Genomic DNA, 13,005 nt, shown 5'->3' with positions numbered 1-13,005 from the left:
CTGTAAATGAAGTTCCTGGGAATCTGAGGCCCTCTTCTGGCATCTATGGCACTGTACACATATGGCACACATATGTACATGCGCACAAACACTTATAAACATAAAAGTATCAAAAAAGTTTTAAAGAAACAAATACAAAGAGAAGTCTTAAAAGTTTATTAAATTTAAATTCAATTTTTAAACAATATTTCATATTACTTACCATTGATATAGTAGGAGTTAATATACTGAATAGCTGCTCGACTAACATCACCTGACTGTGCTCGTAATGCAATGCCCCAAAATTGGTCCATACCGCATAGCTAAAAAATAAAGAGCAAACATTTTAAATTTTTATTTGTTAAATAATGAGATTATTATTAAAATACCAAACATAAAATTACACACTAAATTTAATAATTTATAAAGTATTAAGAGGGCAATTTATAGTATGTGGACATTAATAAAACGATAATCCACAAAAGCTTAAAAATTTCCTCAGTTAATAAAAACTTTTACAGTCAATTGTATTTACTTATAAAGCAGGAAAACAGTATTATGCTTAATAAATTATACAGTATGAAAACTTCAATTATATAAAACGTCACAAAAGAATAATAATTTAACATAATGCGTCAATGCTTTTCTTCGAAGGTAAACTAAGCTACCACTTTCAAAGAGTCTGTGTATACGATAAACAAATTATCGTTCAAATTAGTGATGCTCTGAGATAATGAAAGAAATGTTTCTGCTAAAGGCTGTGTAGAAACAGCTGAAGTGAAAGTCCTCACAATAGTCAGAGATATAGTCTTCCAATGGATGAGCTAATAGCCTGAGTGACTATCAGCCACCAGAACACAGTTATTAATTAGGTAAATAAAACTATCTAATTATAATGAAATTGGTAAATTTAAACTTACTAATACTGGTGTTAAGAAAAACCTTAACAAAACAAGCCTCACCATCATAAGACAGACAAAAGCAATAGTAGAAAGATAGAAAAGTACATATCATAACCAAGCAAAATTATCACTGTGTGACAACATCTCGGGTTGATCTAGAATAGCCTAAAAAACTCACTACAGAGCCAAGAATTAACCAAAATTCCTGATCCTCCAGGTTCCAACTTCCAAATAATGAAATTAGAGGTGTGTACCACTTTGCCTGCTTGGTTTATGTGGTTCTGGTAGTGAATCCCATGGTTTGTGCTTACCGGGAAACCATTCTACCAACTGAATCGCCAGCTCTAAACTTGTCCTTTATATCATAGAGATTATTAACTACTTTCTCCTGATATTAATTAATCAAGTAACAAGAAAAATGTGCAACAAAAAATACCCTTGAATAACAGTTTATATTAGAAGAATATAATAACAATCATTCAAATGCATTGCAGCCATCCAATTTGGAGAAGAAGCACATTTTAAAGCCAAAGCTAAGACTACAAATTTATAGAAGTGTGAAGTCAGTTAATTATAATGAATGATCTATATAGATTGTATGAGAAGAAAATCCACTATATATTATTTACTAGTATGTACTCCTATAAAGAGACGCTAAAAGCTTAGCTATAGCAGAGACAGTGAAATGGCTCAGTAAAAAAAAGAGCCTGCTGCTAAATCTGGTGGACTGATTTAGATTCCCAGGATGTGATGGAAGAAGCAAGTCAAATCCTGTAAGCTATTCTCTGTCTTCCATATGAACAAAAGTGTGACACATGCAAATTAAGTCAATAATTTTACAAAAATTAGGTCTTTCATAAAATACATGATTATCTTTTCCAAGATCTGCAAGGAGAATAAAAGAATAGGCATCTCTCCTTCTAAACAAACCACGAAGCATATAACAAGGCTTTCTTGTAGCAAAACAACAGTTCTCTTTAATTTGAAAGGAAGGAAGGAAGAAAAAAAGGGAAGAAGGGAAAACAAAACCATACCAAAATTGCTTTCAAAGTTAAAATAGGAAGTTTTAGAACCTGAAATAAAATTGAACTTCATAGTAAAGACAAAGTTTTATAGAAAGATAACTTGGTAATCTCATTTTAAGGCAAGAAAATTGATCTGGTAAGTCTAAAGTATAAAAATAAGTCTAAACATTACCTCGGAGTTTGAACCACCATCATAGGCACTGGTAGCCAATCGAGCCAAGTTACAAAGATGCTGAAACAGGTTTAAGCCAGTCATGCTAATTGTTTCAGGTTTAAGCTGGGGCATCTTAAGGAAAAAAATGTTAACAAATCTTATTTTACTAAGGATTATTAGTTTTACTAAAGTCAACACAGAATTAAAATTACCATATTAGATTTGGCTAAACTATAAATATTTGAATAATTTAACATGCAAAGCCTTAACAAATGCTTCAAATAAATGTACATGCCTGAAGTATGCCTCAATTTTTAATATATATACATAAATGTCTAATTTTTGATATATGAATTTTTCAATATATGCATAGATATGAATACTGAAAATTGAATATATATATACACATATAACTGAACTAGGGAAGTAAATACAAGCAGTTTGTTATTTGTTAAATACTTTAACTGCATATATCTATGAGATAATCAAGCTAAATGTAGTTTGCATTGAAGGAAATAATACATGATAAATGGTATTTTATTTGTGCCTTATTCTAAAACTCATTTTTATATACACAGAGACCCTGAGTTTGCAGGGAACCTCCTAATCAACCACAACAGCAGCAACAACATTTAAAAAAAAATTGGAAAGAGCCAGGAGGTAGTGGCACATGCCTTTAATCTCAGCACTTGGGAAGCAAAGACAGGCAGATCTCTAAGCATTCAAGTCTGGCCTGGTCTACAGAGTGATTTCCAGGCAGCCAAGGCTGATACAGAAACCCTGACTTCAAACAAACAAACAAAAAAACATTTAAAATTGAAAGGGGGAAAAAAACCATTATTTTTGAGACACAGGAAGGCCCCTGTAGCCCAGGTTGACTTACAACTGGCTATACTGGACACCTGAATGTCTGATTCGATTTCCTGCACCTCAAAAATAATGAGATTATAGACAAGAACTGTCACACCCAACACCCACCTTATCACCACTCATGTTTATGTTATATTTTATAAAATAAATGACTACCTACAGCATCTGATTTCAGTGACAAGAAACACAAATTGTTGTTGTCACCCTCATACTTCCTAAAAGATCTTTCCACATAGCTAACAAACGTGCGTGTTAGCTTATATTTGGCCAGAAGACAGACTGAAATTATGGCAATTTAAATAAAGAAAACTCACAGACCTGGGTCTTAAATTTATTGTTATGAGCACACATTTCACAACTGAAAAACCATTTTTTAAATTAACATTTATGATTACTGCCATACTTAAATATTATTCTAATTACTCCAAATTCTTGAATAAATAATAGATTTATTTTAAAAAACTAAATTTACATTTAGTTAAAAATAAGACAGAAAAATCTGAATTGTAAAACTTATGTAAGGATCATTAAAAACTGATACATTTGTTCAATTTAAAAACTATATGGGTGAGAGGAAGACAAGACAAAGATATCATATTTGATGAGATTAAAATGCATATAGAAGAATAAGCAAATCGAACTTCTAAGATGTAATTACCTTCTCCAGGAAAAGATGTTTATAGGTCTCCATTCCCATTGCGTGTTGATCTTTACTTCGAACTTGGTTTAAAAACCAGTGAAGCGCATCATCATAGCACTCAGAATCTTCTACTAAGCAGTGCCATAAAATGTCGACTTGCTCTAAACTTAATCCTAAACAGAAATAATGTATTTTGTACATTATTACTTTAGGAGGTGAAGAGTGTGAAACAGGACCTTCCTACAAAGCTTACTCTAGCCTTCTACCTCACCTGCCTGTATCTTCCAAGAAACAATACTGTTGACCTGCCACATCTGTGTTTTATATATTATGTAAAAAAGTTAAATAAATACTTTTTTTGGACATATATGTACATGAAGTTTGTTTTCATAAATATATATAATTACTAGCTCAACAGTAATTCCTTATGATTTTCTAAAAATTTTTAATCGGGACTATACACAACACTTCGGTCCTAATTCATTGTGCTCAAAGCAGCTAGAGCAAGATATGTAAAGGAACTGACAGCACATTTTATATAAAGGATTTTAACAGAAACTCCACAAACTTATACTATGTAAGTAGAAACATCAGCACTAGAGACATGACTCAGCAGTTTAAGAGCCTGTACTGCTGTTTCAGAGGACCCAGCACCTATAGTTGGGTAGCTTATCACCACCTATATCTCCAGCTCCAGATCTAAGATCTCTGGCTTCTGTGAGTACCAACATACCTACACTCAGACACATACAACACATACATAATTAAAAAGGAAATAAGGAACTATCACATATGCATAATCACTCATAATTTAAAAACAAACAATTTCAAAACCATTAAATGACTGTGGTAGAGCTACTTAACACAGTGATTGCCTAGCATGATGAGGCCCCTGGGTTCATTGTTTAGCAAAACAAAACAAAACAAAACAAAACAAAACAAAAAAAAAAAAAAAAAAAAGAAAGTCAAGTATTCTAGAAGGGTCATACAATAATAGGTCTAAAATTATGTAATGTTCATAAAAGATGAATACATCACTGTATTATAATAATTAAAGAAAGGTAATCACAAATATTTTTGACGACTCAATTCTAAAGTTGAGAGTTCCAAGAGTAGAAGGTATACCAAAAGGTTGTCTAAAACATAAAGGAGAACAAATGCTACTTTTACAAACTATGGAAGAGATCCTTATGACTACCATCAAATCTCATTCCAGATTCATACGAAATATATATATATATATATATATATATATATATATATATATATATATTCAAATGAAATAAATATATTACTCTGACCTAAGAATCAAAGGATTCCCAAGTATATCCAAGGAAAACCAGATACAGAACTCTGTAAAATGAAACACAAAATGCTACAGGCAATGACAAGTCTGAGTAAGAATTTGAGAAAAGACAAGCAATTCAAAGGATTTTTAACCTCAAGAATTCATTCCAAAGCCTACTTTAGTTTTCTAGAGTCTGGGAAAACAAAGTATGAAAATGTATGACCAAAATCCCCCTACTCACTCAGAATCAAACAGCATTCCACAATATCAAATCATTCACATAAGTATCAACATTCTCTGAAAGGTTTATGTGTGCTGCAACAGTAATCTCAGCACTTGGGCATATGGCAAAAGAATTTTAAGTTCAAAGCCAATTAATGATATATAAGCAATTTAGGACAACCAGGGCCAAACAGGAAGGCCCTGTATCTGAAGAAACATACAGAGTTATAGGTTTTCTAAGAAGAACGTGTGTTGCTAAGGGTTGAAAAGGTGTCTCAGCAGTTAAGAGTACTTGTTACTCTTGTGAAAAAAAATTCAGTTTCAAGCATCAACATCTAGCAGTTCATAACTGCCTCTAATTCCATCTTTAAACATCTAATATCCTCTTCTAGCCTTGGTAGGCACCAGCACATATGTGTAGGCACGCACACACACAAATCTTAAAAGACAAAAGGCAACATAAACAAAAAGTAATGTTTCATATGCTATAAGACAACATAGATTATTAAAAATAGGATGATAATTTAAATAAGAGATGACTCAAAATAAAAAGGATGGTTGTTAATTATAATAAAGTATATAATAAGACTTGTAAAATTTCACTGAAACACTAAAATAGTCAATATGTAGGTAATAAATAGGCTTTTGATATGTTTATAAATGTTTCAAAATTGTCCTTATTGGGTTACTGAAAATATGCATTAATGTACTCAACATAATTAATCATAACTAGACTATATTTATCTTTTGAGTGGAGTGATTTTGTTCTGAATTTTGCTTTTGGTGGTTTTATCAAGACAGCAAATTAAACTTTTTGTGAAAAAGCTATACTGCATAAAATAAACATAAAAGCAGTTATCAAAAGTTATTTATACAAATCATATTTGTTTTAATTCCTATCTCTACATAAAATACTATTATATTTTATTCCTTTCTGTTATAGTCATACTGGGGTACAAAGATCTAATAAAACAAAAACATAAATATGCTATGAAAACATGATTTAATTTTGAAATGTGCTGGTATGCCAATATTAGGTATACTTCTTACAGTGTGAATATGAAGGAACCACAGACTTGCAACAGCAAGAGAAGCATGTGGTATACCTCAAGCACAGCAAAGGGATTAAAGAGTGCCGGTGACACATCTCACGCTAACTAGTATCTATCAACTATATCATGAGATAAGAAATGAGGCCCGGCGGCCATGGAGACAAGGAAAGGATGTGAGAATCAATCAGCAGACTCACAGCCCTCCTCAGGTAAGACACCATGACGATTTGGCCCCCATTCCTAAATCTATAAAATTGATCTATATTTGAAACAAAGAGAGAAAATATCAATGAAACAGCTTAAATTACCTGAAATATAACTGGAGCATCCAGAAACCACCTATAAACCCAAGCAATTTTTTAAAATAACCTAAAGTATAATGTTTGCTTGTGACTATTTTTAAATAAAAGTACAGGATTCCACAAAACAGTGACGAAAGAAGTAGTTACCCTAAGGTGGTATTTTCTCCTACTCCCGGTGTTTTATTTTAAAGATGCCTACTTTCACCTTGAACGCAGTGAAGCCACAAAGAGAATACATCATAATCATTCTTATACTTTAATAATGTCCTGAAAACATACTAACAGTTCATGTTCATTCAATGATTGATATAAATACTTAAAATTATTATAAAATTCTATGGGGATTTTATTTGAAATGTCTATCAAAAATGTTTTAATTAAATGTCTAGTGCCAGCATGGAGCTAGGTTAACATACTTGCCACCTAGCATGACAACTAAACTGATCTCATGTATTTTTAACAGTCACATGCATATTCAAACATAGAATCAAATATAAGAGAAGCTCCAATCTTACTAAAGTGATCAGGTGATCCCAGGGTTGAAAACACACAGGTCAGGAACTGCAGTCGAACTTGAACTTCGGCACTATGGCTGTACCTACAAAAACCATCAAGGAATTAACACAAGACCTCATCCTTTCTTCTTCTGTGTTTTTGAAAAACCAGGGTATGGATGTTGTAGATGAAGAATGGCCTTGAACTCACAACAATTTTCCTGTTTCATTTTGCCAAACACTGGGGGTAACAGGGCTACGTTACCACACCAAACAAGATGTGATATCTTAGAAGATATTTAATATTCCTAATCATAACATACACTAAATATGCAGAAATCCCATACATTTCGTAAGGCCTCATTGTCTTCATTATATAACTGGATACATTAAGAAGTTCATGGAAATTTCCAGACTAGAATAAAACACACTTTCAAGTTAGTATTTTTAAAGCCTTTAAAAAACTTTTTTTTAAGATGTATTGCCTGTGGACACAAAATTAGAAGAAGCCACCAGATCTCCCAACCAGGACATATAGATGTTTATAAACCACCATGAAGCCAGGTCTTTACCACTGAGCCATCTCTCCAGTCCTCTAGTTTGTTTGTTTTTTTAAAGTATATAAATAAAAAACTCAAAAGAATGAGAAATTGTCAGTAAAGGAAAAAATTCTATTTTAAAATTCTGCTACAGTTATCAAATAAACTAAAAGCTAACAAATGAAGACTGCATGCTCATCTGTAACTCACGTTATTATCACTATTCATATAAACAGTAAGTATTATATAACCTAAGAAACAGTACAAAACTAGGTCATAAAGAATATCCTATAAAAAGCTAGTGCTACGAGTGTTATTTCAAACCTAAATAATTAATTGAACAAAGTTTAATAGTAATATAAGAGTTGCTGTGAGCCTGGTTCACTAAGTGACTGCATAGAGCTTTCTAGAATTGAGTTTGTATGCCTCTGCCAAGCAACACATTCTAAGGAAAGGGAAGGTTTTCAAAAGTCAGGCGATGACCAGAAAGTGACCAGTCTGAATACCAGAAAGAAAGAATTTTGTAGTTATAGATAGAAAAGGAGAACATAGTGTCAGGGACAGGGTACGAAGTAAGAACAACAATTTGTATTTAAATATCCTTCAGCACCTCAGTGGACTGTGTTCTGAAGAATCAGGTTCTGTGAAATGAGATTAAACCATGAGTTCTTCTGTGGCAAACGACTCATTGCCCTAGAAACAGCTCAAATTGCTTGGCCAACATACAGGAGAAGCTAGCCTACTCACTAATCTACATCCAAATTGACAGATAATTATGACAACCCCATAACAGAAATGCTTATAATTTTCTACTTAGTGCAAAGTTTCAAAAGGGTCATAAAAGCTATATATTTATTATTCAAAGTTTAAATTTTTATTCTAAAGCAGTGGTTTCTCATGCTGTGGTGATTCTGAACAATAAAATTATTGTTTATTGCTACTTCATAACTATAATTTTGCTATTGCTATGAATCATAATGTAAATAGCTGTGTTCTTATGGTCTTAGGTAACCCCTGTGAAAAGGCTGTACAGTCTCCAAAGGGGTCTCAACCCCAAAGCTGAAGACCACTGTCTTATACTCAGTGCCTTTCTGCTATTTAACGTCTCTATCAATGCCTTTCTAAAGATGGAAATAGCTAAAGTTAAGGAGAAAAGCAAAATAGTCACTCATAACCTGAGATGCTATCTAGATAAAACTGGAGGCTTTAAGACCTTCTGGTCTTTGACTAAATGGACATTTTGTAGCAGCAACACGATCAGTTCAAGTGAGTCCTAATAAATCAAGTTAATGATTATCTCTCAGTGTGTGTTGAACAAAACCAATGCTGGGCATAAAAAAATGAATGGTTAATTTTTACAAAATGCCTTATAGTTTGGACATTCCTTTCCCCATATACATGCCTCTCACAGAAAGAGATTTGTAACTCTACAAAAGATATAGGTTCAGTTACTTTGTTCTTACTATTCCCAGATTCCATTAAGTCAACCTTTGGCTGCATGATTCAAAGAATTAGGAAGTCCTATCAGAATTAACGTATTAGCCAGAAAATTTTCTTAGACAATAAAATCATTATTGACACAAAATTTAATCTGCTTGTTCCTAGCATAAAGTACTAAAAAAATGTAAAGAAATAATCTGCACACAGAAATGGAACATTAAATGATACTTAAAAACAAACAGTATACAGAAGGCTGGGGGAAATAGTTGAGATGGTGGAAGGCTTCCCACATGTCCTAGTTTGCATTCTATTGCTGTGATAAACACAACGACCAAGATCAAGTTTGAGAAGGAATGGTTTATTTGGCTTCATGTCCCAATCACAGTCCATCAGAGGAGGAAGAGAAGGAGCAGAAGCAGGAACTTGAAATCAAAAACTGAAGAAGAAAACATGAAGAAATGTAGTTTACTCTTTGCTTTTCATGGTTCGCCTAAACTTCTTTCTTATACCTCTAAGACCCATGGGTGATGTCATGACCAATGGGCTGAGCCCTCCAATATCAATCATTAATCAGAAAATTCCCTCCAGAGCATGGCCAAAGGCCAACCAGATGAAAATCATTTCTCAGGTGAGGTTATGTCTTCCCAAATGAGTTTTGTTTAAGTCAAGATGATATCATGCAAGGTTGAAGACCAGACTTTGACACTGCACCCTGACCCAAGACCCATGTAAAAAGCCAGGTGGTACATGTCCGTGCACTTAGAATCCCAGAGCAGAAGAGATGGGGAATAGAGAACCACTGAGGCTCACTACTGAGCAATCCTAACCCACTTAAAAAGTGCCAGGCCCTAGGAAACCCTATATCAAAATGACAGTACACAGTTCCTAAGGAACAATATTTGAAGCTGACTTCTATCTCCCACATACACATATGGACATGCACATAGACAAAATAAAGAGTAAACAAGTAACTTAAATCACTCTCTTTGGAGTTTTAGTACCAAAATAGCTAAATCTTTTCTCTAAAAAGCCCTAGACCCAACATGCTCTTGTAAAAATAAATTATCTTTTCTATCCAACAGTATTTTGCCTAAACTCTTAGCATTTCTGTATTATAATCCCCACAGAAAGTGAAAAATGCCACAAATTCCTATGACCAGCTTGCTTTAAGAAATGAACATTATTACAAATCCTGGAAGAACAGAGAAAGTACTCTATGGCAGTCCAGATACTACCTCTATTCCGAATATAAATGAATATACTGATGGCAACATGTAACCCTTAACACAGAGTTCTATCTTGGTGTGGAAACGTACACCTAAAATCACACCACTAAGGGATGATTCTAAGTTAAGGTCAAGTTGGGCTTTACAGTCAGTCAGTTCTACACCAGCAAAAGGCTGCTCAAAAAGTTAACAGAAATTGTGACTGCCAGAAACACACTGCCAGGACATAAACCTTAGGTCCACTCTTACTACATATGAGGCCTTGGGTAAGTTATCCATTGTTTCCTATCTTTAGTGCTCTCATTTGTAAAACGGGACTGTCTTCCTCAAAAGGGTTGCTGTATATCTGTAAAGTTAGCACTTAGTGCTTTACTGATCACTGTGTCCATGTGTAAGGAGGAGGGTGTGTATGCACCATACATGCAGGTACAAGAGGACAGATGACAATACAAGGCACAGTGTCAGTCAATCTCCACCATAGTTTTTAGACAGGGTCTCTTGGGTTGGACAGAGGGCTCAATGGATTCAATTCCCAGCAAGCACACAGTAGCTCACATCTGTCTGTAACTCCACGTTCAGAGAATCCTGTGCCCACTCTTCTGGCCTTCTGCAGCCAATAGGCATGAAAGTGATAAAGAAAATCACAATGGTGAACATAAAAGTAAGACACTCATACATATAAATTAATTAAAATTACATTTACGAATTATAAATGAAAGTCTTACTGCATTAGAAAAATATTAAAGACTTCTGTGTGTGTGGTTTTTTTTTTTTTTGAGGTGGGGACCTTTTAGGCAGGATTTCCCTGTGTAGCCCTGGCAGTCAACTCACTCCATAAACCAGGAGGGCCTCAATTCAGGGAGCCACCTACCTCTACTTCCGGAGGGCTGGGATTAAAGTCATGGGGCGCTAACACCACTTGATCAAAATGTTTACTTTTAACTCTTAACTTCCAAATAATTTCAGTAGTGAAAGGCAACCAAAGCCCTAAGTTAAACAACCTAACTTTACTAAGAATTATGAAATAAATTCATAAAAATATTGCAATATAATCTTTGATTTCTTTTATTTTTTATAAAAATATTATACTTTTTACATATTAATGAAATAAAAGCAAAAAAAAAGTCAGAGGACATGAAATCATATAACTTACTCAAAAAGTTACTTACAGTGCATGCTTTTGTCTGCCTTCCCTTATGCCTTGAATGTAATACACCAGATTGTCAAAAAACAGCTTCATCATGTTGAGTTCTTTCTCTGCCCACCTGCCCAATTAAAGGGAAATAATCATCTTAAAAGGAAAAGAGACAGAGAACAAAGATGTGCCTAAAAGGAAGAAAGTTTAAGAAATCTTCAAATGTACAACTTTTTGTTTTATTTTGGTTTGGCTGTTTTTTAAGATAAGGTCTCTCTGTGTAGTCGTGGAACTTTTTTGTAGGTCAAACTGGCCTCAAATTGCTGGGATTAAAGATAGGCATCACCATATCTGGCTGACAGTACAAACGTTTAATCTCAGCACATATGAGACAGAAGGCTCTCTATGAATTCAAGGTCAGCCTGGCCTACTTTGCAAGTTCCAGGCATGACAAAGCTTTGTTATAAAACTATATCTCAAAAAATTTTAATTTTGGGGGCTGGAGAGATGACTTAGTGGTTAACAGCACTGGCTGCTCTTTCAGAGAACCCTAAGCTCAATTTTTAGCACCCACATGACAGATCACCAATATTACTTCAACCCCTGAGGACATGACTTTCATTGGCCTCCACAGGCATTGGACCCATTAGATGATCAAACACACATGCAGGCAAAGCACATCCATACACATGAAATTTAATTATTAAATAAATAATTTTAAGGTGAAACAAATATTGTCATTTTATTGTTCAAGTATTATGCTTAAGTGTTCATCTGTACTCATTTGCACTCAGTGCTAAAAGGAAGCCAGAAGAGTCAGTCAGCTCTCCATGTGGATGCTGAGAATCAAATCCTAGTACTGGAGTGTTCTTAAAAGTTGCCACCTCTCCAGCACCCACGAAGGGACAAGGATACGACCTGATCTTGTCTTTGTTTGCAGACTATCTCAGGAACTCACTGCAGGTTACACAGAAAGCACCAGTAAAACCCGACAACAAAGTGAGATGGACTCAAAATGGGAAAAAAAAATATACAAAGCAAATAAAAAAGCTTAAGAGATTACAGGATATTCAAAAATGCTGAATTAACTGGATACAGCACAAGAGCTCAGTGCTTTTTCCTACCAAAGCGTTGGGTTTGAAAGAATTATTTTAACGTTAATTAATCGTAACTTCTCTGTAAGTATAAAGAATAATAAATATAGCAGTATTAAAGTTATTGTTATAAGGTGCTTTTATACCACAGGAGTTTTCTCTAGAGTTGGAGCAGACTGCAAACAAAAGCATTGTTCTCAAACTACAAAAAAAAAAAAAAAAAAAAAGAAAGAAAACCAAAGATCTACTAATAGATAATTATGTTACATGGTTAAAAGACAAGAAAGGGATATAAAATATTTAAATTATGAAACCCAATTTTTTCCTAAGGCACAAAAGAAGCTTCTACAAAACCTGGCAATATAGTTTTATATCATTTAATCACTTACATTGTAATCCAATGCGTATCATAACTGCTACCAAACTGCTGGAAAGTACCAAACAGCTTTGGAAGAAGACGAAGTGAAATCACTACTGATCTGAAAAAGTAAAAGCATAGACTTATTGATAAGACAAGGAACTCTACATTTTCATACAAATTTAGTCCTTAAACATTTCAAGTGTAAACATTCTTAATGTATTTTACATATAAATATATCCTTATAAAAATATTTTATTTTCTAATATCTAATTTACGTACATA

General features: G+C 33.7%; 1 protein-coding gene across 3 annotated transcripts in view; it reads right to left on the bottom strand.

Moving 5' to 3' along the window:
- The window catches only part of USP34 (ubiquitin specific peptidase 34), a 181,468-nt gene that overhangs the window by 103,668 nt on the left and 64,795 nt on the right, over window positions 1-13,005 (bottom strand). For all 3 annotated transcript variants that reach the window (XM_080920351.1, XM_080920352.1, XM_080920353.1), the window contains exons 19-24: window positions 12,752-12,841; window positions 11,303-11,398; window positions 6,950-7,032; window positions 3,589-3,743; window positions 2,079-2,192; window positions 203-302 (exon numbers count right to left, since the gene is read on the bottom strand). In XM_080920351.1, the coding sequence (XP_080776477.1) occupies window positions 203-302; window positions 2,079-2,192; window positions 3,589-3,743; window positions 6,950-7,032; window positions 11,303-11,398; window positions 12,752-12,841 (638 nt within the window). The remainder of the gene's footprint in view (window positions 1-202; window positions 303-2,078; window positions 2,193-3,588; window positions 3,744-6,949; window positions 7,033-11,302; window positions 11,399-12,751; window positions 12,842-13,005) is intronic.

This window comes from Micromys minutus (assembly GCF_963924665.1).
Source record: "Micromys minutus genome assembly, chromosome: 1".
NCBI classification, from domain to species: domain Eukaryota; kingdom Metazoa; phylum Chordata; class Mammalia; order Rodentia; family Muridae; genus Micromys; species Micromys minutus.
Note: the sequence above shows the minus strand (reverse complement) of the source record. Positions and strands in the feature narration are given on the sequence as shown.